The sequence below is a fragment of the Vanellus vanellus genome (assembly GCF_965231255.1).
Source record: "Vanellus vanellus genome assembly, chromosome: 7".
In the NCBI taxonomy this organism is placed as follows: domain Eukaryota; kingdom Metazoa; phylum Chordata; class Aves; order Charadriiformes; family Charadriidae; genus Vanellus; species Vanellus vanellus.
In genome coordinates, this window is record NC_138912.1 from 9,886,424 (window position 1) to 9,914,311 (window position 27,888).

The window sequence follows — 27,888 nt, forward strand, 5'->3', positions numbered from 1 at the left end:
CATACTAAAAAAACTACATAACCTTACACTTAAAAGTAACTGCTTATACTCTTGCAGACTGCCAAATATTTTTTTGCTGAAGTCAACAAAAAATATCTGCCTATGATAAAGACTCTGACCTCCTCTTGTCCCCATGGACATAGTTCTACTGATTCCCTAGAATTGCACCACCTGTAGGTGTAGAGAGTCTGTTCTAAAGAATGAGATATACTTCAGTGGTTTGTATTGTATGCCTTTTCTTGATGGGAATTTAAGGAATAATTCTAAGAGGCACTAATGAGAATATGATTTTTTTTTTTCTTCTACTATGAAATACTGCCCTTGAATTCTCTACCATTTCACTATTGCTGTGTTTAGGAGTTCCAGACTGAAGACAAGGGAAGAATGCAAGTCATGCTGTAGACTGTTTGTTAAAAGGTGGTTTGTAATTTGTGGATTTTCTTTTTCAGAGATGGCACTCCTTATTGTGAAAAGGACTATCAAGTTCTTTTTGGAGTCAAATGTGAAGCATGTCACCAGTTCATTACTGGGAAAGTCCTAGAGGTAGGTGTTTTGTAAACTAGAGTTTTAAGACTTGGGCCATACCCCATTATGCCCTCATGCAACTGCAAATACTGCAAAAAATTCTCATAGCAAAGTTTTTTTCTGATTATTTTCAAGCAAAGTTGTTAATTTTCAGAAATATTTTCAGTGTTTTAACTTTGCAGTCATCAGGAAAAGTATGTGATAGGGAATTAATTGCACTAGTTTCTATGGATCTGTGGTTTATACGTTTCGCTTTTAATGGTGATAAGCAAAGCTTATTGCACTGCTTATCCTGTGTCAGATTTGATATATTTATAGAGGTAATTGGAGTACTGGAATCACCTTTGGCAACAATAAGTTTGCTAAAACTTACGACAGATTTCTGTTCTCGAGTGAGGCCAGATGATGTGAATGATGCTGAGAAGGAGAGAGGGCGAAATATGCTGGAGAGGCGAATTATATGTTCAGAAGGAAGAAGGCAGAAAACATCATAAGCATCTCTTTTGTTGACTCTTAGTTGTAAACCTCAGCTTTCTCACTGAAACTGGCCAAATCTTTTTAGAGATGTGTATCTTTTGTTGTCAGTACTGTTCGTCATCTCCCATAGCTCCCTTTGAGCTGGAATCCTTGAACTATGTATGGATCCCTCTGTGTCATCACTGAAAAGTTTAAGGGGCAAAAATGCAGTGGACCTTACTTGTCACACTGTCATTGACATATGAGAAACAAAACTTATCTCCTTTCCCTGTAGGAAAATATTCAATGGAAAGAACCTGAGCTTTGAGCTCAGGTCTGGAGCTAGGCTGTATGGGTTGACTCCAGCTTTAGTGATTATTAATACTCTTCTCCTGGAGAAAAAGCCTTTACATAATAAAGTTTGTGGAAGAAATGGGGAACCACGAAGAACTTCAGTTACAGGTGTATTTTGTGAAGAAGAATCTATATGTACTGCATGTGTTATAGTGAATAACAGAAAATAGATCTCAAAGTATTACAGAAATTCAAGCAGCTGGAATTTGCTAGCAAATGTGTATTATGGGTTCTCTTCTTTGTGGCCCATCTACTACAGAAATAAGACTGTGTCAGCCCTCATATGAGAAGTTTCAGGTTTGACATAGAAGTGGCAACAGCTTGTGGTTTTAGTTCTGGAGATTTCTCTGGTTCAGTTTTCAGAGTATTAACCAGGATGGTAGCACTGAATGAGGGCCTCAGAACACATGTGGACGCCCAGTGCGTTTGTCACTGAATCTACTGAAAGGAAGTACAATTTTTTAATTAGCCAGGCTCTTAGTCTGCCTCCTTTGCAATGTGTATCTAATTCCTTTGGAGACCCACATAGATAATTAGTGAGAACAGTCTGAGTTTTCCCATGAGTAGGAAGGCTGTGTCTCTGGCTTTAATCTAGTGGTCTGCTACCATCTGCTTATCTGTTCCTGTCTACAGTTGAGTTTTTCAGTTTAGTACTATGTATTGGTACATCGCTGCATTCCAGTGCAGGAAGCACTGCAGGAGAGACGTAATTGCATTTGTGAGAGTGGGAAGAACAAAATAATTCTAAAACTGTTTTAGATGCCCATAAGTGCTCTAACCTACAAGCAATGCAACCTGTTCAGAGGCATGAAGATGAGAATTATAAAAGAGGAGGTTATTGGAGTCTACGGAGAGCAGGGAAGAAATAAGCTATTTGTATTTGGAGCCTATTGTGCAATGGATGTGACTGTAGCAAGGTTGCACTCATGTTACTTGTCCTAGCATCAGTGAGAAAGAAACCTAGCTGGTTGAGAGGGTCATGAGTGGTATCCTTTCAGAACTGGGTAAGTTGAAACTAAGGGAAGATTAGTTCAATTGAACTAGGATTTAGCTGTCCATCATAATCTAAGCTAAAATTCACATTATCAGAGACATTGTGCCTGGGGCAGAACCTTGATGCAGTCATTTTGCCCTCAAGGTTGGTTTCTCACTCCCTAGTTCTCACTCTTCTGATGGCTGTTTATTATCACAAGAAGACACAACATTTTGTTGAAGCAGCGAAACATGTCTAACCCCTTACAAGGATCCACCTCTTGTAAGAGTCAAAATCCTATAAAAAAGATAAAGATTTTTCCATTTGACCTAGCTCCTGCAGAATCAGAATATGTTGATGAATTAGAAACGGATCCTTTGAATGATCTTATCAATACATCGAAATAATAAGCATGTTAAACTCTGGGTAAGACTAGAAATTTTGCTTGAATATTTGTGGCTTTCATTGATTATCAGAGGCACAACCCATAATAATACAGTAGAGGGCAGCAGTAGTTCTCAATATGTAACCAAGACCAAATTCCTGTAAAGCCTGTAGAAGTTGAATTACTCATATAGTGCAACTCTCTCCTGATCTGTTTAAATGACATTTGAAGGCTGACTGCTATCTGAAGGGTGTAGATTGGACAAGTCCTTAGAAACTTTCACCAAAAAAAATTGTACTGTGTAGTCAGGGAGGCCATGCAGACCTTGGCTTAACTGCATTACAGTATACAATAGCAGCCTGGATAGTCCACGAATAGAGTTCTCTGGGTATCATCTGGGAAAGCAGATTCAGGAGAGGCATTCAAGCACTTTCTGTCATTAGTTGATGCTTGGAAAGATTAGAAGGTACAGGTGAGCAGCTAACATTCAATAATCAGAGCAATTTATCAGAACTGTGGGCTAGTTTCTTGGCTCCTTCTAGAAACCTTTTACATTATCAGAGATGCACAATTCCAAAGGGGGGTTACTAATGCCTCTAAATTATACTAAAGGAACTAATAAGTCAAAATTTAGGATGAGAAAATCATGTGTCAGCACATGTGTCCCCTTTGGGCAGAAACAGTAGTCTGAAGGACAACATAAATCTGGTAACAACGGATATGAGAGATTGGAAGCAGCTACAGGGCCATGGAAGATAATTCACAGAACAGGATGCCACAGTTCAGGGAGGGCAGCAGACCTATTTGAGGCAGGACAATTAACAATCTCCTTATCCTGTACAGGAAATCACCCACAACCTTTCAGTACACCTGAAGTTTTAATTTAGATAAAGCTTGAGATTCTCACAGGAGGATTACTGTCTTCCCTCTTTGTTTTCTTTGGCAATATTTTTTTGGCAAATTTGGGTATTTTTGATGATTTATATCATGTGGGTTGTCTCTTGTCCTGCTGCCTCACTTGGGAAGGAAACCACGTTCTTGGTGTGAAACAGCACAATTATAGGAGCTGTCTAGGTAGAGGTTATGGCATCACTGACCAGCCCAAGTTATTCCTACTAACTTCTGGTGGGGCAAAAACCCAAAACACTTTGTATTTTGCCTTTGTTAATAAAAATGGTAGTAGTAAATTCACAGATCAGTATCTTTAATTTGTCAATGAAATAATTTGTTATGTCAGAAGCAGAGTATACTGATTCATCATCTTCATCCAAAGAAACGATTAGAAGAGATTGGAGGGAAGTATGAGGTACACTGTATACAAACACTTCCCTCCAATGGATTAGAAGCGATTACAGCATGCCATTATAGTGCTGCTTTATTTTCTGCTTATTCTTATTACATCAGGGCCCATCTATAGAAAAACTGAAGGAAAAACGAAAGCATGAAACTCACCTTTGGGTTCATAGAGGCTGGTGGTATCTCTTTTTGCAGTAAGAGATTAATTTTTTTATTCAAAGAGAAATCGATATCCTTTGCATCATTGCAGGCTTGCAGCTCCTGCTCGTTTTCGTGCCTCAGTATGGCTGTATGAAAAATCAGTCTTTCAGTCTTCTACAGCGAGCAGCCAGCAAGATAGACAAGCACGCCGCATGGACCTAAGAGTCCCCATCTCAGAAGCAGCTATGCTGTGCGCCCAGTAGGCACCCTCAGCACATCAGAAAGGCCAAGGTTTGAGTTCAAACCTTGAGATTCAAGCCTTGAGAGGATGCACTTCCTCCAGGCATTTTGTAGAGGTGATCCCTCTGCTCAGTTTAGAAATACGTTACTAGAAAAACAGCCCTTATTTTACTAATATCCACATATCATGGAAGAATGCTTTTTTTCTAGGACATAGATCTAACAATTTTAAGTAGCCATGAAAACATGCAAGAAAAATACCATGTGCGTTTAAGTCAGCTCAGATATTTCTCATGTATTATTTGGCACATAACTTTCTGTGACAAATAGTCACAGATGATAGATGAGTGCATGCCAACACAATAATGTGATAAGTATCCAATGTGAAATAGATATTGCGGATACTTTAACACTGGAGTATTTCAAGATAATGTTGTCAAGGCAACAGTGTTCTTCCTTGGGTTTCTCCAGCAGAAAGGAATCTATATTTATGAAAAATTACTAATTTCCAATTAACTCTGGTGGAAAACATTTGTATCAGGCAATAACAGCATAGTGAAAGTGAGGACTTTCACATAAACTTTCCACTAAGCTATTGTTTTCATAGCTTCAAGGCTTGCCTATTGAAAGATGCCCTTCTGATCCTAAGTCTGCGAATTTCTGTGTAGACCTGTGTAACTCCACAAACCTAAGTAAATTTCAGCACAGATTTAGCTATGTGAAAGATGCTGGCCTAAATAATTTTTGTCTAATATAGTTATCATACACAATATAACTATTCCTCCAGGGCTTAATTCAAAATATGTTAAATCAATGAGAAGCTTTCCATTGACTTCAGAGAATGGTGGATCGTGTCTATATCCATGTAGTTCATCTGTGCTTATCCAAAGTGTTTTACCAAACTTGTCTAGTAGTATTCTTTTAGTTCTGCAGAAAGAAGATGACAGGGCAGAAACAGGTGGATAATTTGCATGAAATCATACAGAAAGCCTGAGAATAAGATTCAGGTCTTGCAGTTTTCACTTTTTTTGGCCGTTACTGACACGAATAGGGTTCGATCTCATTATCTAGAGATCGAGATGTATATATCTACTATCAAATCCCTCAACCATCTTGCTACTCTACCCATTTATTTTTATAATACTGCTTGCTTAATATTCATGTGCGAATAAAAAGCCATGGTGTGATTTCTCCTGGCTGTGCATAGCTCGAGTTCCTGTTCTGTTGGGCTGCTGCCTGCCCTGTGTTTGTTTCCTGTGCACCCCACCTTGTAAGCAGTGGCATAATGCCATTTTAACAGATGGACTTGAAAACAGAAATGCCAGAGCACCAGAAGTCTCCCTTGACTTCAGCCTGCAAGGTCAACTCCTAAATGTGTTTTGATATTTTAAGTTATGCTGAGCTTCCCCTGATTTTAAAGAGAAGTAGTAATCTAAGATGTCGTATTTAGTGTGAAGTTGGTCGAGTACCTGTAGATACTGTGCCAGAACTTTAAGATGTCTCATCTGTGCTGCAACTAACTCAGAGAGATGTCAGTTATGAGACACCTTGAGTTCTGAAGGTAGAAATAAATAACAGTAATTGGGGGGGACACACGACACACAGGGGACAACAACAAACAAAAAAACCCAGCGAAAGCTGCTATGGTTGTGTAAGGAAACTGTATCCTCATTTAAGAGGCAAAGAATGTGAGCAAGAGGAGCCTGTAAGTTTCTTCAAATGTTGTTTTCAGAACTAGATTTAGAAACATGCTGTGAGGGATTCAGAGAAGTTTCATATCATTCTTTACATGTGAATGAGTCTATTCTAGATAAATAAATAACAAATAAATGGCAGCAACAACATCGTTGGTTCCCATATGAACTATAAATGATTTATTTGAACAATGCCTGTTTATGTTGTCCAAGGATGTGCAGAAGGCCAACACTTGACTGTGCCAGCAACTTTGCTCATATGAGTATTAGTATTCAGATGCTTCAGTTGATTGACTTTCAGGGAAACTCGGTAACCTACATGTTTAAGTAATTTATTTTAAGGAGGATTAGGCTCACAGCTCACATGAGAACATCACCCTTCTCTGCAAAGATCCATGCAGTACAGAGTTTAGTTAGGTACTTCAGTACATTCATGCATTTGGCCCTGTGTTCTTATACCCATATACTTTCTAGATTGAGAGTCTCTTAAAACAAACAGAGATTTATTTCAATTCTATTCAGAAATGTTAAATGAAAGGCTAACATATATTCTTCTGCTGAATGACATATTTAGCAAGGCTGTTTTCATAGTGGTTATGCAGGAAGTGTCACAAAATGTGTAATTTACTGGATTTTAATGATGCAACCTGTACTGGTAATACAGGTTGAAGTGATGTAAAATTTTAAACACTTCTATAAATGAAGCAATTGATGAATTGAACAAAGACTGGTGATATGGTAGATCCAAACAGGTTTGGTTTTGGTGGCGTGTTAAAGTTGTGATAAAACAACATGCCTATAGAATGTGTTGCCATTCTGTTTTCCTAGTACCAGGCACCTACTGGTTTGGGTGTCTTATAGGCTTGGGAGAGACTTTGCTGCCAACTAGTGTCTCCCAGTCACCATTGTTGTCTTCACGTACCATAAAAGTGCCAGGGGAAAGGCTACACAGCACGTGAGGAGAAGCAGTGGAGTTTAGTGTATGCTTTCTAAGTTCTATGATTTGCTTTGGTTGTGCATAATTTTACTGCTGTTACAATAAATGGGAAAACATGAACATGTTGCGTGAATGTCCCAGGAAAATTATAAGAAAAAGCAGAATTACATGCTGTGATTGTTTGCCCTCTTAGGTATATATTGCAGACCACGGGACTTTTTGATTATGGAAAATACCTGTTGAGAGATCAGATAGGGTCAGTGCACAGGGCCCATTGTAAATTCATCAGAAGTTCATAGAGTGTGTCTGAAGCATCATCTCAAACAAAATGTGCAAATAAGATAAAGGGATACGCATACCAGTGTGAGAAGTGGCCCCAGCACTCTGCCTGCAGTAATCTGGACTGCAATACAATCCCACTGTAACTGTTTCTGAAAAAAACTAGGCTAACACTCAGGAGGCTTATTCAGAAGCTATGGAAGTAATAACTTCCAGAGAAAGAGAGTGCCGATTTCATACTCAGCAGATGCCTCTCACCAAGGGAAAAGTGTTCTGAATTGTATCAACATTGAATAGTGACACACAAGTGACGAGAAATGGTCCAGCCCCTGCCTGGGCCAGTATTCTTCCTCCTTTGCTTTTTACAGAATTGGTTGGCCGAGTCACTGCTGGAGTGTGTTTAATGTGCAGGGAGGATTATTTGCTTGTTTTGGTGGGTGTGTGCAGGGGAGCACGCGAGTGCGAGCAGAGGGGGAGTGAGGCTCAGGGCTGGGTGCAGTCACAGGCGCTTCACTCGGAGCGGGTTCGGTGAGAACACAAGCCGTCTGCGCATCGCTTCTTGTCATTTGCTCTGAATTTGAACGGAGCTGGAGGGAGTCCGCCCGCCGGGCTGATGAGGGAATGGATTTAGACTGAAGAATTATTGTCAGAAGGTAAACCCCTTCCCGTGAAACTACATTTGAACTGGAAGGGGTCATGGCTTTCTTTTGGGGGGGAATAAGGGTGTGCAACCTTGTGATGTGACTGAATAGTTTGCAAGTGGTATCATAATAGGGTACTTGTACTTTTGTTCCTGTGCACCAGAAGGATCTTTTTAAAAGGCTGTGTGTAATTCTGTGGTTTAGATAAAGAGAGCACAGCTAACATGTTTTTAAACTGCCAGGAAGAGAGGAGAACAGAGCTTGGGCTGTTTCTGATTGCAACTGATTGTTGATGTATGGAGGAACAATACAACTCTTTATCTCAAATAATTCTTAATACAGTTTGTTGACTCTCTTGATCACTTCTGGAGATTTGTTGCATAGAAATAAGGTCAGAGTTTGTCTCCAGTTTTCCTGTCTTTTTGCTGAGAAATGTGTTTTATCAGTTAATGTAGAAAGCTGGTTTTTTTTTTTTTCCTAATATGGGGAAATGAAAAGTTTAATAATAACTCAGAATATGGGTAAATGGTTCAGACAGGTTGTCTGCGCAGCAGAGCAGCAGCATAGATTTAACTTAATTTAGACTACCTTTCCCTGATGGAAAATATGCTAGAAGTAATTGCCTAGAACACCACACCATGCACAGGGTCAAAAAATCTAGAATAAATATACTTCCAGAAAAACAATGTAAATTGTTTAATGTAAAAATCTTTCTAACAGGATTTTGGTGATTTCCTCCCCCACCCCCATCTCAAAAGACTGAATTTGGCAAGAGGGATATCTGTGGTTGGGAAAGACTTGACACATGAAGATGACAAAAGACTATATGAAGTTGACAGAGCCCTAACAGAAGTTCAGTTGCTATGGCAGCATAATCACAAGGCATTAACTTCTCAGCAGTGGTTTGGAAACCATCCTTCAGTCAATTTGAACATCAATAGGAAGGGGAGGAATGTTAAGAGGATGTAGGGATGGTGAATAAGAAGAGCAAGTTGTAACACGTAATTTGAAAAAATTACCAATTAAAACTTCCTTATTGCCACAAAGGGATTTGTGAAGTCTTGCAGGTGCTTATAAAAGTATGGCTTATCTGTACAAATTGCTTTCTTGAGGACATTGTTGCTGATTGTGATCTGTATTTCCTAGCACAGCTTCTTAGCGTTTACATTTTTGATTCAGTTAAATATTCTCTAGTGTGTTTCTTGCACTAAATATTACTGAAAAACTTTTGCAGGATGATCAAAATACTTTAAAATGACATTTCAGTAGAGGCTTTTATATTAGTATAAAGTTTCTTACCACCAACAGCAGAGTTTGTGATCACGGAATCACGGAGTTTCAGAGTTGGAAGGGACCTCTAGAGATCATCTAGTCCAACTCTCCTGCTAAAGCAGGATTGCCCAGAGCACATTACTCAGGACTGCATCCAGGCGGGTCTTGAAAATCTCCAGAGAAGGGGACTCCACCCCCTCCCTGGGCAGCCTGTGCCAGTGCTCTGTCACCCTCACCAATATATTGATATATTGCCATTGCATGTATTCCAGTAACATACAACAGGTACTTAAAACAAGTAGCTTTTTTATGTCTTAAAGTAGAAGAGTAATTTACCTGGATGACTTTATCTTTCTTGTTGCATAGCTGTATTAAGAATTCAGTTGCATGGTTGTCATTGCAGAACACGTCTTGTTCTCCTCTTGGAACAGTCTGCTTTAGGATAAACATAATACTCTATTTTTATTTTGTAGTTCCCATTGCTTCTTCTGTTCATCTTTTAAACCTTTGCATTGTGCTAGTGCTACCTGCCACAATCACCTGCAGCAGAGATGTAAAATTAATAACGATCCCAGCACCAAAGTACTTACACTGAAAACAAAACTTCCTCTAGTATCACAGTCTCACTGTCAGTTGGGATGTAGTGACACGGGAATGTGAGAATGCACTCTGTAGCAATACGAAATGAAATACAAATGAAAAACGGACTGAGATCACAGTGAAAAATGGATTAAGTGGTGAAATATTTTTTTGCAGGATTGTGATCTTTCATTTTTAAGTCCTGCTTTAAGTCCTCCTATCAGTGGAGAGTTTGCTCCTGACTTCTCGAAGAGCAGGATAGGACTTAGACCTGTGCTCCGTAAAAAGTAATTGTTGGGAAGAATGCAGCAATAACACATTTGAAACTTGAGAAGAGCCTGTTGGGGCAAGTCTGTAGCTGTCACCTGTTTTGGAACAGACTCCATCCGGGTATTGTGCTCAGTGCTCACCCTGTGAGGACTCAGTCCCATCTCTCTTTTGTCTGCTTTGTCAGGGTGCTTTCCTGGGAGGAAAAAAAAGGAAAGAAAAACAAAAACAAAAATGAAAGATATGTCTGGAATCTCTAGGGATTTTGAAGTCCACAGAGTTAACACCTGTCTTTACTGAGCAGGTGCTTTACAGATGGAGAAATACAATACACATGAGTATTTTGTGGGTGATTAAATGTTTGCAGTGACCACCTGGAGCACAAAACGGGTAGATTTTAATTACATGTTCATGCTACATTAGAAGATCGTACAGGTCTCGTAGTTCTTTGGATAGATATCTGGGATGTATGACACTCATTACAAGCCTTTTCCTTTGTAAGAGGGGAAAAAAAGCACACAGAAAGAGATGCACCTTTTCATTGCAAGCAACACAAGCACTCTGGCATTCAAACTGTCTTTGAAAGTAGCTTGGAATTTTTTGTTGTTTTTCAGAGGTCTCTGAAATGAGCATCATAAATTATTTGAGTATGAGCTAAAATGTTAAGAAATTGACTTTTACACATCAGATTTGGAGAGAGAGATTTGTTATGCATACAGATGGATCTGCTGTTGCTTTGAAGTCTGTGAAGTAGTTGCATCTTGGCTGGAAAATGTTTTTTCCTAGCAATGAGGAGAGTAAGAACTGAGGCAGTAAAAAACTTTAAGCAGGCTTATCTCAGCAGCACCCTTGAACTACTGTTGAGGCAACAATCGTGGAGACCCCGTACTTGGTTGAAAACTGAATGGCAGCAAGTGATACCAGGTATCCCTTTCTGCTTTATGGCGATCACCTCTTTCCTGTTCATCACCATAGTAATACGTTGTATCATGATTATTTTGTTGCAGTAGTTTTCGCGTGGCAAGTAGAAATCTTGATTTTATATGGAGCTGAAGAAAACAAGGTAGGGAGAAAAATCCTTGTGTCTTCGCCCCGACAAACATACTGTCATTTTCATGTCAGCTAGGATTCAAAAGTATGCTTGCATAGTTTTGCATCTGTAATTGAAAATCACATGTATCAACAGTGAGAAAACTGAAAAACAGGACCAAAAACAGGGGACTTCTGCAAAAAAAAAAAAAAAAAAAAGGCTCTGCTTTTAGCAGAGTACATGTTGGTGGTCTGACATTTATTCAAATTCGTTCTGTTTGAAAAGAAAACAACTATTTCTCTGCATCAACTATCCACTGGTTACCTTAACGTCCATTGATAGTTCCAATTTAAACTTAGTGTAACATAAACACGTTGGCCAGAATTACAAAAGAAGGATTCATGAGAAATGTCTGGATGTAGTCAAGTCCAGTCTCATAATTATGTATGGGTGACTCTGGAGTTAAGAGCAATGTGATTGGGAAGAAAAATACTTGAAAAAAATCTGTCCCTTCCCTAGATTGTCATCTGTTGCTTGTTGTGACCACTTGCTGGAAGAGAGTTTCAAAGGTAGCAGGTAGCATTGCAGTTAATCAAGGATAAAACCCATTCTTTAGACTTGTTAAAGCATTATCGGATCAGAATAGTTGGAATGACAGTGACTTTTAGGATCAGTTTGCTATAAGATCAGGCTGTAGTCACTAAAAAAAATTATTCCCTGCTTAATTCACACATAACATGTTTTCCTATTAGACCAATTTGTGAGTCTACTAGGTACAAATTGGCATAAATTAAGTGCTTCATGTCTACTTTGTTTCTTACAGGCTACCTTTGTTTCATATTCTCTGGTTATTTTCTACAGATGTACTGTGTGTGACCTCATCCTTAGTTTCTTTCCCTCCTCATTTGGCCTTCGCAGCTTTTATTTCTCTGTTGTTCTTTGGACACTCCCTCTGAACTGAACGCAGACATCAGAATGGAGACCAGGCTTTGCTAAATCACATGCCAAAGGTTCCACAGGTCCTGAAACAGCCTTCTGACAAAGAACTGGAAAGACAGTTTTGTGTTAGATGAACGAGAAAATCAGCTACAGTTATTTGGATTTGGTAGTGTGCTACGTGGAGGTCCAGCAGAGCTGGGAGTCTGAGAAGTTGAGTTTTCTGCTTGGCTCTGCTGCAAGCATTAATTTTGATCCAAAGTGAGTTGCTTAATCTTCCAAGCTCTCTCTTGCTTCATCAATAGGAAGTGGTTTGCACTTGCCCACTGACTAGGTTAACATGAGTTTTGCCTAGTGCTACACTGACCTGTTTTCTCAGCCTTCCTCATACTGTAGAGCCCCATCTCAGTGCTGGACTCTCTGGGTCAGTAGCAATTCCGGTGCTGATGCAGCACACCCAACCCCAGAACTTTTCCTGGCGTTGCACTTGAATTGTCTCTCTGAACCACCAGCCACATCAACAAAAGCTCCATCCTAGCAGCAAAGCTCCTGCTATACTGGGAATTTTGCTACTTAGCCAAGACAGCTCTCGATAAATTTTTCAATGTGAACTGATTTAACTCTATTGGAATTTTTTCCAGTGTAACCTTAGACTCTGACTTTAATTATTCTGCTGGTTTGGTCCAGACCTGTGCTCATCAGGAGCAGCCTGATACATGTGTAAAAGCTTCTATCTATGCAAAGCCCTTTGGAATGGATTTTAAGGTTAGAGGGACTGCTAAAATCATCTTGCTTGACCTTCTCTTTTCCAAATCATAGAGCTTTTCCCTAGAAATCACATGAAAACTTATCCTTTGAGCAATTATCCTGCAGTGTGATTACAAGAACACAAATTTTCCCTCTTGCTGCTTAAATTACCTTTACTTTTTAAAAACTTCATCTGATTTTGAAGTTAAATTTGTCTAACTTCAGCTTTTTGATGTTGCCGGAGTTTTTTCAAGGGGATTGAAAAGCTCATGCTCTTTCCCACTACTATCTCCTTTCTTTGCTTTTAATCACCTGTCCACTGTGAGTTAGTCATCTCTGAATCCTCTCTCTGAATAATGATTTGACCCTGAGTCCTTCAGGTGCGCGTCTTAAGGGCTCACGTTGTTTTGGTGGTTCTCCATTGAACTCTATTCTGTAAACCCACATATATCCCCTCATCAATGTTATAATGGTGATGTTGCAGTGTCTTTATATTCTTTGCTTACATTTAATGATCAGAAGAGACAGCCATTTCAGGTACTCTGAGAGCATCTTCTGGGAGATTATTAATGCTGTTCTCGCCTCTCTTCATTGCTGCTGCTCGCAACGTGTCCCTCAATCTCACAGGGCCCAGCTTTCTTGATTTGCAGACATTTTACATTACATTAAACTGTTAAAACATACTTGTTGGGTTTAGATAGCTTATACAAGCATTGTCTTTGAGTCATCAGCAGATTTACCAGGAAAGGTTTTGTCTTCTTGTCTTGGCCAGTAGTAGAGGTACCTCATGCTGTTGGTAGCAGGAAATAATCTCTGAGGTATCTGGCTCAGCAGAGCCTCCCCTGCTAACATATCCATCTGTCAGAGAACTGCCCTGCTATAGTTTTCTTAAGGCACTTCAGTATGGATTATTCAAGTCTTCCAATATGTAAATGTTGGCCCATGGCAAATTCAAGTAATTCTTGCTTAACAGTATCAAACAGGAAAAATACGTCTTTCGGCATTGTCAAATAAAGACCAGAAAGATACACCTCCTGAATACTCTTGTGTTTTCTGTGTCGTCTTTCACCATTTTTCATCTACAGCTCACAAGGGATCTTTGCCTGATCTGTGATTATTTTTTTTTTTTAATTATTTTAAACTTTTTCCATCATGCTTCAATAAGGACTCCTGTTGTCTTTAAACGTATTGTCCATTGTTATGTCTTTGGTAAATTTAGCTTTCTTATCGGTTGTCTTTATTTCTAACCTCATGACTTAGTCATTGCCTTTTTTTTTTTTTTAAGTTAATAATATCTCAGTTCTTATGATCTTTCTGTGCATCAAGCATATGGACCATGATAGCTTTTTTGTTTGTATTTTAAAATATAATTTGGGACTTTTACTAGGATGTCTTAAAAAATTCCTAGGCTTGTTCTTTTATGGTTACTCTAAGATCTACAGATATGTATGTTCCTTTAGAATTCCACATGCTCTTTATTTCTGTCTGTCTCTAAATGCAGTCAAATAATGATCAGAATGTAGATAAGTGCTAATTTTTGGATTTGTAAATAACCTTTTAATGTTAGGATATGGTCTAGTATTTATTACCTGCTGTCAGGTGCACAACTTTCTGATTTATAAAATAATTCTGTTGGGCTTTTTTTAAGATACAAAGGAGGTTTGTTACTGACTTTTCTGGCTAAATTTCAGCAGGTTGAAGTCAGCTATAGTTCTACTGTCTGAGAAAGTTGTTTCTAATTAAATAAACTAGTAGTATTTCAGTCTTCCAAGGTAATTCCCATAGTTTTGGAGATATCATTGCAGCACTACAAATACAACTTCAGTTATCGTGATCTGCTAATGCATACACATCAAGCTCTATTATTAGAAGTTCAGTCAGAGGGACAGGTCAAGGGACTAACAGTGACTTCATGCAGAGAGTTAAAAGGAGAAACGCTGTTGTGTTTCACTCTTGTACTCATATATTCCTGACAGCTCAGTGGTCCTGTTAGCACCTAACAAAAGAATACATGAAGATGACTTGGAAAGTGGGAGATTCCTGGTGTTACGGGAGATTGCGTATTGTATGCATCTGATGCATAATCTATTCATGAGTCTCTGTGCTGTCCCTTGACTTGTGCCTTATAACTAACACTCAGCAGCAAACCAAGCCAAGGGCTTGGCTTTGCTTTCAGCAGGCTAGAAGCTGTGGCTGGGACGGCTTTCTTGCCTTGCTGCAGAGAGACTGATCGCTCAACTGTACAGCTCAGTGGACCTACGCAACAGTTTTGGTAGTCAGTGAGGTGCATTGCTGGCTAATGGAGACAAAGTTATAGTTATGCCAGTATTAGGCTGTTTGAAAAGGCCCTTGGCACTGTGATGAAGTTACTGTCAGGTAGCTTTGCTGGTGGATTCTGATTCCAAACTAATCCAGCAACATGAATGTGTCTGCAGTCAGGTCCTTTAGGTGAAGTATCTTTTCATGTCAAATATCCATGCTGGACAAAATGCATACAAGAGAAAGGACTATTTAGTTCTCTAATGCTTTTTGAAACCTAAAGATTACAGAAGACACAGAAAGTCCACACCTGTACTTATGAACTGGACCTGTTCCAGTATTGCTGAGAAATACAGGAGGGATTTGTATCAGATTGATTGAGAGATACTTGCTGTTGAGAAGTTCAAAACTAAAAACATAATCTGTGTAATAAACATGGTTTAAAAGAAAATTAAATGTCAGATGCTGGATCTTGCCCTCATGTGCACCTAAAATAAGGGTAACGAAGGCAGTGAATTCACAGGTTTGTATCGCAATTAGATTAGAATGAAACTTAATTTTAATAAAATCTAATACATATATTTCCTCTGGATTGTTTCTGATTAACTACATGTTCAGTGACTGGGGTTGAGTTTCTCTGTGCGTAAATGTAATCCAGGATCCTAACAGAGATGTTGTTGAAATCCTGGCAATAGGAATAAAGCTGTGTTTGCTATTGCTTTACTCCTCTGTACCACCCACAGTATTCTAACTGGCCTCTTTGAGCTGCTATGGGTACATTTCTTAGTTGAGTGGAATTACCTTCTTTGTACTGACCTTCTACTATCAACTGTGTAGATACTGTAAGTTCTTAACTTTGGTCCTGTGTGTAGCAATAGGTGGATTTGCCCCATGAAGACAGACTTAATAGCTCCCATAAAGCCCATAGTTGGAAGTTAAGCATTTCAGCTGTGTGTGCAACTTGCTCAACATTGGATGTTGCAGGAAAGTGAGAACTCAAAGCAGAGCCGACTGCAGTCACAAGTAACTGCTAGGATCTTAATAAGTTCAGTTGCTATTCAGCTGCCATGAGGACTGCTTCTTCGTGCCAGCAGAGCAGTTGCACAACTGGGGATTTAGCCTGAATCATTATGCACGTCTTTGCTATAAGGAAGAATTATAGTCCAAGCAGCTAATAATTGCATTGCTATTAGCAGCAACTACTGGGTATAACAATATTGTGTGCTGATGGAATTAAAACTAGTAAGTTACAAAGTTTATTATAGTCCATCTGTTAAGGAATATACTAACATGATATTGGCAGTCACTGTTGGAATGCTGGGAAGTATTTTTGTATAAAAAGCAGAAACCAGGCAGGAATTAACAGTGGAAGTGTCCATAGCAGCAGGACAGCTGCAGTTTTGGCTTACCTAAGGCAGCACAGCAATCAATGGAAGGCTCTGAGAGTCTTCCATGTCTCTTGCATGCACGTTGTCATTCAGATTTACAGTCACGTCCTCACGCTCCATTTCCCACTGTCCCCCAGTGTGGTGTCTTGTGTCTTGCAGCCCCATCAGCCTGGGAACTACCAGTGTGAGCTCTGCTTCCCGCTGCTCCGTCCTGTCTCAGGTTGAACAGAGACAGAGACTGTGCTGAGAGCTGTTGCTGTTGGGTTATTGTGGCAATAGTGTTAAAAACAGCTTTGGAAGGTCCTAGTTTTAAAAATACATATCAAACAAGGATTTATCGTGCTAGAATATTTTCAATGTTTAAATTGTGTTACACTTTCCTTCCTTTGTTAGTAACAGAGAAAATTATAGAAGATTTTGAAGTCCTTTGGAAGCAAAGGAGCTGCACTTTTATTTTTATATCTGAGCACAGATATTTGTAGTGACTTGCTAAACAGATAAGAGCCTGGGAAAAGTGAATGGACAGTTTGGGTCAGGATGTTATTAGAGGCAAATTTGGTCTTCATAGTGTTTGTGCTGTTCTAGCCGCTTGTGAGATCACAGAAGCCTGCAGAGAAGGAAACAATGGAATTTGATGTTATACTGAACATCAAACAGGGTTGAAGGTTCTGTGACCTCTGCAAGTAATTAAAATAAAGCTTCACTGGAAAATGGTAGACTGCTGCCACAGTTCCTGTTTTACAATTCACAACATTCCTTAAGGGGTTTAAAAGATGAGTCCAAGTTATTCTTTGTGCTGCTCCTTAGTCCTTAAGAGAGTTAAGAAATCAGGTCATTCTCCTCAGAGTCATGGTAGAACTAAATATTTGATTAGGTTTGTCCATCAAATGGACCCATTATACCTGTTCATAAAAAATTTAAAAAAGAAAAAGAAGGCGGGGGGGGCTTTTACTCTTAAATGTACTCTTGCAACTACATAGCAGGTTTTGTGGTATTTAAATAGTATGAGAAAAGTAAAGCTTTCTACATGTTTCACAGCCGTGTGTCAGGTGACTGCTAAGATATCTTTGAATGGAAAGTGAGTGAGTGCAGCTGTGCAAATGTAACGCAACAAATATGCACTTAATTGTGTCCTTTGGCTCGCAGAAAATATCTGTTGGTAATTAGTTCTTCCCCTACCAGACCCACTGGCATGTGAGCACTCCTAGCGGGATTCTTGTTATTGTTCTCTCTGGCTCTTGTTCACTGTTGTTCTGGAAGGAAGGACAGAACTGAAGGCATGAGTAATAGGAAATCTTAAGCTCTCATGTTCACCAGAGAGGAAAACATTTATTTAATCAGACTAGAGCTCTACAAGCACTCAGAGAATAAAAGTTAGTCTTGTGGGGACAGGGGGTTGGACTCGGAAAATACAGTCCTTGGCTTTTGAAGTACTGTTATCACAGGGTTAAAGCTTTGTGTGCGCTTAACGCAGGTACTTTTTGTGCTGGGTTTCTGGGGCATGTTGTATCAGCTTGCAAGCAGCTGTATTTGTAGCTCCTGGGTTGCAGTCATTCTTGCGATACCCACCATTGCCTTCCTTGACACCTATGAGTTAACAGTAGTTTTGGCTTCAGGAAGTCCCCAAAGGCATCTTGATAAAGTGATGGCAATGAGTGTTGTGCCCATTAGGAAGAGGTTGGTGTGAGAAGGGCTTGTACAGGAGCTCAGTGCATTGTGTTTAACCAATGCCTCAAATACCTCCCTACCTCCCAGCCTTTTAGTTTACTTTTGAAACTGCAAGAGGTCTCCTTAAGCTTGACACACTCAGCGTGTAATGAAATGGCTTTGTTCTGTGACCTTTCTCATTCTGGGCAATTGTACAGGGTTATTACCCCCCATTAGAGGGAGCTTTCAAAGCCCTCTGTAAACAGTACACGTTGGCTTTTAGTATGGCATTGAAGATTGGTTTAATCAGCTAAGGAGGATCTGTATGTCCAAGTTGAAGTCATTTAAGAGAATAGCATGCTGGAAGAAGGCTGAAAATTGATAGCTGCTGAGTCTGAAAAGGTGGCGTATGAAAAATTTTGTCTCTCACTGTCAATTATTATTGTAGTCTTGGTATTGTTATAATACCTAATAGAGCTCGTACTTTTGCTTATGTTACTTGGGACATGTGCTCTGCAGAATATACGCAGCCAGCTCCCCGATGTAGCCCATCATCCATGAATCCTGGTTACTGAGCCTCCAACCATCATTCGTAAGCCTTAGAGGAGAGGCGATTACATGGTTTTGTTCTCAAGACTGGTCATGAGGAATACATTTCTTTAGTGGTTTTCCTTGGTAGTGTTTCTCAAAAATATTTTATGAAGGACATTAAATGTTATTTAACCTTCTTTGTAGATTGGGAAATGGGAAATGGAAGCTCAGTGTTGCTAAAGACTTGATTCCAGTAGAAGTCTTGAAATTACCAGAATAACTAGAACCGTAATACTATCTAAATTAATGTTAGAACCTATTTTGTGTACATGAATATGCATATAATGTACATCTTGTGTACAGTATATATATTTAGTGGCATATAGAAAAGAAATAGAATGCATAAATCACTGGTCAACTGTGAATCAGTGAGACTTGCAGAACCATGGAAAGCTACTCAGATTTAACATCCATATATTTACATTTATAATGACACATAATATACCTTTGGCCACTGTTCCTTCATTCTGCAGTTCTAAGGCTCTGGAAGTATTTGGTAAATGAGTGTATACTACTACTTCTTTTTTTATCTAAATTTTTCTGTCTACTGTGTTACCTATTTTAGATTTGTCAATGTGGGTAGAAGACAAATAGGAAAGTCAAAAGAGATTGTATATTGCTATAAATTGATAACTGATGTTCTTTGCTTTTACTGCAAATGCAAGTGCCAGCTGGTTTAACAGAGAATTTATAGGCAGTGACAGCAACACATAGGTTTAATATTTCATTTGACAAGAAATTGCTGTCTGTCATTTCAATTCCACTTAAGAATTTGTATGCAATGTAAGAGTAATAATGTTCAATATTATTTTGGTTGGTTTTAGCACTTCTAGCTAAGCAAACCCAGGCTATTTACAGCAATTAATTCAGCTTACTCAAATTTAGTTTAGGCACAGTCTTCTAAGGTATGGCTCATAGTTTACACTTGATGGTTTGGATTGTCCTGAAGACCTCAACCAAAGTTGAAATAATTAGAAAGGGATCGTAAGCAATATGATAGATCAAAACCTGCATAGCTGTATTTTGAACAAGAAAGTGATTTGTTGCTGCTGGCAGGGGGCAAGATGACACTTGAGAAGACCCTGTGTAGCAAAGCTAACTCTAAAGGATTTCTGTACGTGAAGGGAACTTGAGGTGGTGTACAGAGAGCGAGGCGTAGTGAGAAGGCAAGTGGCTTTAACCCTCTTGCACCTTGGCTGAACAATGTTCAGGGCAAATGTGCACTGAATTAACATTACTTGTTGCTGCCAACAGGATTGAGATAGAAACCTTACAGTCCACAGCACAGTAGCATAAGGTTACAGGAAGCTGCACATTGGACATACTGAATGAGGCTTTAGCAGCCTGAGAGCTGGGCAAGAGCATATGTCTAAAAAGTGTGAATATTTCATCCCCTTGTAGATCCAAAACATTTTCCTAATACATTATAAATGACTGATTTTTAGCAACCAGTTTTCTCAGATGATCACAGCAAGTCAGACAGGGCAAGATTAGCCCTGTGTTGGTTGAGATGCAGATTCTTTACCAGTGGATACCCACTGAAGAAAAGCTTCCACACCTGAGTTGTAAACATTACTGTTTCTACATTACATTACAATGTAGAAACATTACTGAGGCAGAAAGCATATGGAACTGGTTTGGAGGTGTTCACCTGCAACTGCAACTGCTATGGTATGTAACTCCCCCAAAACCTCTCCAGTGCAGGATGTATTAGCACTTTGACTTAGCAAGCTTCTGTTATCTGGGGAGCGGTGTTCATTCGTCACCACTCACACTAGGCTAAAATTTGGCCAGTTGTTTCAGCCTAGGGGAAAGGTCTGCTAAGTTGAAATCGGTCTCTGTGGCTGTTTTGAAGAGACATGTGTACATCATTTAAACTATATTCTCTTGACAGTAGCGTACCAGAGGTTTTTCCAGGAAAAAATCTTCAGAGAGGCCACAGTTCTACACATAACATTACGATGAAATCTGGATTTGTTTCTCCTATAAATACCCTGGCTTTTAAAAACATGCAAACTGCTTATAGCAATTAGCAGAGGAGTACTTGAATCCAAGCACTCTTTTCTAAAGGATCATCAAGAAAAACTTTGTGATGAGGAGAAAAATAAGTGGAATGCTTCTCGGATGATAACGACAAGTGAAAGACTCATTAATATTAGCATTAGATGGACTGGATACAGACCCTTTTAGGATCAAGCTAGTAGAAGTAACTGACCAAAGTTATTGTGAATTAACTGCAGAACAAGGAATGGGAAACTCGGAAGCCTGGGGTACGACTGCCAGAGAAACTATGAAAAACCCAAAGGATTGGCACCTTTTGCTTATGACAATGAAATGCAGCATTTGATTAAAACAGGTGCAATATGGCTTTCTTGTTCCTAAACAAACAAACAAACAAACAAAAACCTCAAAAAAAACCCTAAAACAAAACCACCACACCTCAAAGCTCAGACTGGAAAATGAGAAGCTGAAACTGTACAAGTGTGAATGCGTGATTTTCTTTGTCCACGTGCCATGGTCCTCTCACAATATAGCTATCTCTGCTGGATCCTAGCTACCCTTCTTAAAACTACATTGCCTTAGGTGAGCGTCAGGGTGCTTGGTCAGGAATTATTTCTCTATAAAACCTACTTCATCTGACAATACTTACGTACAAAGGTTTCAGTCCTGGGAATTGGGTAAATTGGGTAAGCATCTCACAGGACACAATCCCACCTCAGACAGGACCCAATCCCACCTCAGATGGGATAGCTCAGACGTTAATTAGTAATAATATAACAGGTTCTGTACTCTTTCCAATTCAGACTATGTAGTTACTTAGCTACCATACTGAATACCCTTTGAGAAGCCATTAATCTTATTTCAGAAGAATCCATGTGCCTACTGAAAATTCAAGCTCTGCTAAGCAGCAGCACAATTATGCCACAGAGATATTCTTTAGTTGGAAGAGACAGGCAGAGCCCAGAAAAGACTCCTGTTTTATTATTTCAAATCTATTTTTCAAGTATTGGCTTCCTGTTTGGAGAAGGTCTTTTCTGGCAGTGATTCAGCCTTCTTAGGAATTTTTTATATCTCATTTATATCTCATTAACTGGACGCGGTTCCCAGGACATCAGATTTGCCATCATCTTTAAATCAAATATGTCTGACATCACTTGTGACAAGCAGCTCCCTGGGCACCACTCTGCTGAAGAACTTTAAGAAGGCTCAAAAGTTGTGTTTTTTTTTTTTACTGAACACAGATAAAATTGCTGTTCCTCTGTATGTACAATATTGTTTGCATGAGGTAGAAAGTGCAGAAAAGGATATTAGCCTCTGCTGAGTGTTGAGCAGTCTGAATTTGAGATCTGCCTTTGAACCCTGTTCAATATTCACAGCCCTAAGCTGCATATATATACAAACAGTTGTTATTTGCACATCTGCATTCAAGGTCAGAATAGCTGTGGTTTGATGCCAGTGTTACATTTCACATACCTTCAGAGTTTCTTCTTTTTCTTAAATGCCAGTCTTGAATGGAACTAATGGGACAAGTCAGGGGTTAAATAATTGCTAGAGACAGTCAGAGGCAAAGAAGACAGCCAATAATTAAAATGATAGACAGACAGTGAGCATTAACTGTGTTTTTCCTTCTCAGTTCAATATTGGTTTTGTTGTTGCAAGTCAAGCATCATTGTTTCCTCCCTCATTAGCTTTTCTTCCTTGAATAGGCACATCTTGTAGTGACCTTTCATTCTCCCTTGTACCAGAGCCCTTTTTTTGCCTGAGAAGTCTAAATCTGCTGTGCAAAAAGAGGCTGCCTGTTTGGTGGATTCTGCCCTCTAAGGAGCAGGAATCAACAGCAAAGGCATTATCTAAGTAAGGGAAGAGCAGGGTTTTTGCAACTGACGAGTGAGTGTATGGCTAAACTAACAGCACGCTGAGTCCTCTTCTCTGGCCTCATATTGCTCAAATTCCTGGACAGGAATTGTTCTTAGTGATAACAGAAGATTAATAGTCATGTCCACAAACACCACTGTCTCTATGAATAGCTATGAGGAAAGGCTGTTGTGTGTTGTCTTGTTCCTTACAGTCTTTTACCCCAAGTAGTGGCTGCTGACCTCTGTTGAGGGCAGAATACTGGACTAGATAGACCTCTGAACTGAAGCAGTATGGCAGATCTTAGATTCTCGTAGCTGTTGTCACATCATGAAGACAATGTTGTATCCTAACAGGTGAACTAAAAGAAAAATGGCAGTGGTCTGTCAGCAAATGATGAGTGCTCACAAAGCAATGCAATGCATTCATCCCTTATTTCCCTTTTTTTCTTTTTGTTCAGGCAGGTGACAAGCATTATCATCCAAGCTGTGCACGATGCAGCAGGTGCAACCAAATGTTCACAGAAGGAGAAGAAATGTATCTGCAAGGTAAGGATGTCTCCATTCCAAAATATGAAAATCAGACTTTGTAATTCTTCTGTCACAGACCTCAGGAGTTTATAAACCATCTCCATGTAACATGGGCAAGGAGGACTTTAGCCATCCTATCTATATTACAGCGTCCTCATACCTTTTCACTTGAAACCCTCTCATCCTAGTATGTGGTCATAACGGTGGCTTTGCAGTGACTCTGCAACCCAGCTGAGGCAGACTGTGTTTTCAAAAGCTGTGTAGCAAAACCAAAATTTATTAGTCTGCCTCTGAATTTGGCATCTCACAGATAGCTTAGCGCACAGACTGGTATATGAGATACCAGACAAAGTTAGAGGGTTTCCCCTGAATTCCACTGATCAGTTTCTCTGCTCTTCTGGACCACACTCCAAACTGTAAAAGGCAATGGAAAAACTTCCAAAGACTGCAGTGAGCTTGTTTTGAATCATGTAGACCTCATTCCTCATGCATATTGAGACATTGTCTCCTCCGGTTCTTAATCATATTTGCTTGCCTTGCCTATTTTCCTTTTGTCTGGTCACATCTATCTTTTTATTCCCTTTATTTTTACGTCTTTCTGTAGTCACTTCTTTCTTGTATGTTCATTTTCATCTCCTCTTTCTTATTAACAGTCTCACACTCCCAGGTATTGCCAGGCACGGGTTTTTTTTCATAGTCTTTTCACGTAAAAAAGAACATGCTCTTTTCTTTGATTGAAAAGTGTCCTTGATATGAATTCTACCTACTCTCCCAGAAGGTAGCACGTTAACTATTAAGCTACAGTTATTTGTACTACTTGCTGAAGTATTAATTAACGTTGGTACAAAGACGTATAATACACATTTGTGCAAGCCAGAAATCAAAGTGAAAAAGGCAGATACAGATTGAGATTTTGTATTTTGTGCTTATGTTAGAAAACTTGCTTGATGCACCTGAAAGGACTGTAAAAGAAGAGGAAAAAAATTATGAAAGTGTGGTCACAGCCCTCTCTTGAAATCCTGAGGAGACATTCTTTCTGGAGGAATTCCAAAATAAGAAAATATCACTAAGGAATTCCTTTGAAGCTACCTTGTGTTATTTTGTAGTTTATCTTCCCTTACCAGCCCGTCTCTGTCATCTCTCACTGACCTTATACCTTAGTCATCTTATTCCAGCTGTGTACAGAACTGGATGTCAAGTTGTGTAGCAGCTCTGCCTGGCAAGAGCAAGGAGGGGCTGAAAGAGGGCTGGGTAGGAAGTACTGCTTTCTGACGGCAAATTGTGAAGACTAATTTGAAAGCAGCAGTTACAACATCTGACAACTGGTAATCTTAGTTTCCTCGCATCATGGCATGATAAAGTACAGGCAGAGTTCAAGGTGAGCATCAGTTCATCCTTTGCTGTTACTAATAACAGCTGTTTGCAACTGATGCCATCTGCACCAGTCTAGCAGAGTTGGAGTTCATGTTGGTTGGGCAGGCTGTGGTGTACATTTCTGCAGATCCAAATAAGACAGAAAGCATTGCTTCTACTTAAACAAGGCTAGATTTTGTCCTGGCCAAGTTCAGGTAATATGAAAGAGGAGAGGAGACACACCTGGCTCCTTGATGTGCCATCATTCTCTTCTTGGCTGTATCTCTCTTTCTGTGGTTGTGAATTAATGTTCTTCGTGCTCACTGTGTCTCAGAGGAGGAGCAGCCCAAGTTGCATTGCTTTATTGTGCACAAGCTGTTCTCTGACTAAATAATGTTATTGCTGAGTGTGCTCCAGATTGTCCTGCCAAAGCTTTCCTTGCTGAATTCAGCATGATTGTAAGTGTAAGGGACCAAAAAGCCTTTCCTGTGCAAAGCCCTCAGCTGAAATATATATCCTGACTCCATCCAAATCGTTTACCCTAGGGTGCAAAATAACAGCATTCTAAGCATTTTTCTGAAATAAAAATACAACACCACAAGCTAGAACCAAAATCACATTATTGATAAAAAATGTGAAAATACACAGCTTCCATCTCACTTGTAATTGTCCTCTCCACAGGACTGTGGAGTACTAAAAGTACTGTGTTGTATTGCTTTGTATAACAGAGGAACATGGCAGGCATGTGGTAGCTACTTGTATTAGAAATGTATGGGAAAACTGCAAAAGGAGAATATGGAAAAACAAGCTGTCTTATTTGGGGGCTTTCTGTGTTAAGGATGGTTTGAATAATGCTAGCAGAAGCGCTCTGGCTTTGACCTGCTCCAACACAGGAAAATGAAGAGGAAGCAGCATCAGAAACTTTCTTTCCCATTCACTTCCTAGTAATATATTACTATATGGACTGCCCCAGAAGACTGTTGCTGAGCTAGGATGTTCCTCAACATTTAGAGGGATGCTTCACTTGATTCCCCACACAGGCTTTCAGTCTTATTCAATGTGTAAATAATAGCCCAAGTTACTGATTTTGAGAGAGCTATACGTTAAAACAATGGTATCTGCAAAGTCAAAAACTGAATAAATGAACATGTTGGTTGCTGTCTGCCAAGTGAGCAAATAAACATATGTTAGGAGTGGGAATAACCAGAATTTGCAGACTGTTTCCGTTAGGAAGATGAGAGGCAATGTAGTTTGAGAATTTGCACAGTTCCAAGTATTTCAAAATAGATCGACATGTTTGGATGAAGAAAATCTACAATGTGTAGGGGGCTCAGAGTTCAAGATCATGAAAAATATTTGCAGTTAACTTCTTAAGCCTGCTCGATCTGATTTAGGTTTTTTACATTTCACATACTTCAAACCTCTTATCATTTTGTGAAAAAAAAAAAAAACAAAAAACAACAACAACAAAAAACCCTTCGCAACCCCTAGCTAAGTTTCACCATGAAAATAACATTCAGACTCCCTTGCATTTCTTGCTCACTTCCAGCAGCTCCAGCATTCTCCTGGGGTTTCCCTAAAATTATGCCACTTAGTGCTAAATACTGCCCGAAAATGCAGTGACAGCTTTATTTTGATGGTGGGGTGGTTTAATAGAAAAGAACCAAGGTACAGAGGGACAGAGACAATTTTTCCCGGGGTCACACAAGAAGCTCACAGCTGAATTTGAGAATTGAACCTAAACCTTCTGAGTCGTAGTTCATCAGCCTTATAACATGAACTCCCTTCCTCCTGAGTGCTTGGATCTGTCTGACCTCCTAAGCAAATGCACAGGGCATGCTTCTCTCCGTCATCTCGCAGGCTCTGTGGGGTCCTGGCTCTGAGGCTGCTGTTTGTTTACAGAGAAGGCTGTTGGTGCACTTCTCCCTGTTGTCTGATCGTGTCCCCCTGCCAAATGCACAGTTTCTTCTTCCTCGGCTTAGACTCAAAGCCAAACATCTCAGACCCCTGATCCAGAGTCGCAGCATTCTCTCCAGTCTCCTGATGATGATTATACTGTGTGCTGCTGGGAAGTGAAATCATTCCTGCTGGTCTTTACTTCTGTACTGAGCCATGTAAGGGCTCATTAGGACAAAATTTCCAGGGGCCCTGACCCATACCTCTCCTGGACTCTGAGGGTGGGGTTTCCTCTGACTGCACTTGAGCTAATAGTCACCAGCAGGAGACCTGGACTTTGTTCTGTTTGGTTTCTTTGTGGACAGAGTGAAGAGGTGATGTTCCCCCTGCAGACAGACAAGGCTCTGAATTGGCTTTGCAGTGACTGGAATGGGGTTTGAATTTGACTGCGGCTGCAGTCAGTGTTAAAAATCAGCATTAGTTTCTGCTCCATTTCAACTTGGCTAATACCTGCCAGCAGCTTCCCAGCAGTGGTCGCAGTTTACCCGCTGTTCCAAAGGGGAAATGGGATGGAAGTGCCCCTTGCCCCTGATGCTGCTCAGCCCTTGGGGACAGCCGAATATTTCCATTTTTACAGCATAAGAGAGAATCCCATGTTGGGGGATACAAACAACAGAGACCTTGCCTTTTTTAGTAGGATGTGTAGCTGGAATACGCCCTGGGGAAATGCCAATGCAACACATGCCACTGACCTTGCAGAGCAAGGGGTAGAAATGATACGTGTGCCAATGCCAAGTATGGTACACTGTGATCTACAGAGAGGCTCTTCCACATGCTGCTTTGTACCACCTGTGTCATACTGGCCTCTCTACCTTAGCTCAGTGGGTGAGATACAGCCCTGACTTTGCTGTGTTGTGAATTTTCCGATTTTGCTTTTCCTGTTGCATTTCGCATAATTGCAGGGGAGAAGTGATCTGAGTAATACTTTACAGTAACTGAATATGATACCTATTGTTCAAGGAAGTCATAGGACTTTCCCAGTATTAATGGACTCATAATCAGAACTTCCTTTGTACGTGTGGCGCACTATATAAGGGGAGAACAGGTAACCACGGCCCAGTTCTTTTGTCTTACCCTCCATCCTGCCCAGAGGGACCCTGTGTCTTTCAGTTCCTCTGGCTGGTGCTTGCTGACTTGCTGCTTCAGGCTGAGTTTCAATTAAGAATGTGTGCAAAATGCTTTGACAGCCTTAAGAAGAGGCAAGAGGCTGCTGTAGGTGGGCCAAGGACTTGAATTATTTTTGTTTGTTTCACTTGTATTTTCCATGAGCTAGAATTGAACGTGAATTACTTCCATAGTTCATACAGATTCACCATCTGATGCAATGAAGGGATTCTGTTTAATAACTGACTTCTGATGACTGAAAGTCATCTGTTTTACTCTGAATAAAGGTGGGTTTTTTACCTCCCTCAGGTTCCACTGTCTGGCATCCCGACTGTAAGCAATCCACTAAGACTGAAGAAAAGCTACGGGTAAGCTCAATTTGTGGCAATGACACACCAGATATTTTGGTCACACAATAACTGAATGCTGTTTTTACAAGAGTGACTTTTCCTG

At 39.9% G+C, this 27,888-nt stretch overlaps 1 protein-coding gene across 2 annotated transcripts in view; it reads left to right on the plus strand.

Moving 5' to 3' along the window:
* ABLIM1 (actin binding LIM protein 1) overlaps window positions 1-27,888 on the plus strand; it is a 106,798-nt gene that overhangs the window by 32,704 nt on the left and 46,206 nt on the right. For both annotated transcript variants that reach the window (XM_082486134.1, XM_082486133.1), the window contains exons 5-7: window positions 450-543; window positions 22,953-23,040; window positions 27,745-27,803. In XM_082486134.1, coding sequence (XP_082342260.1) covers window positions 450-543; window positions 22,953-23,040; window positions 27,745-27,803 — 241 coding nt within the window. The remainder of the gene's footprint in view (window positions 1-449; window positions 544-22,952; window positions 23,041-27,744; window positions 27,804-27,888) is intronic.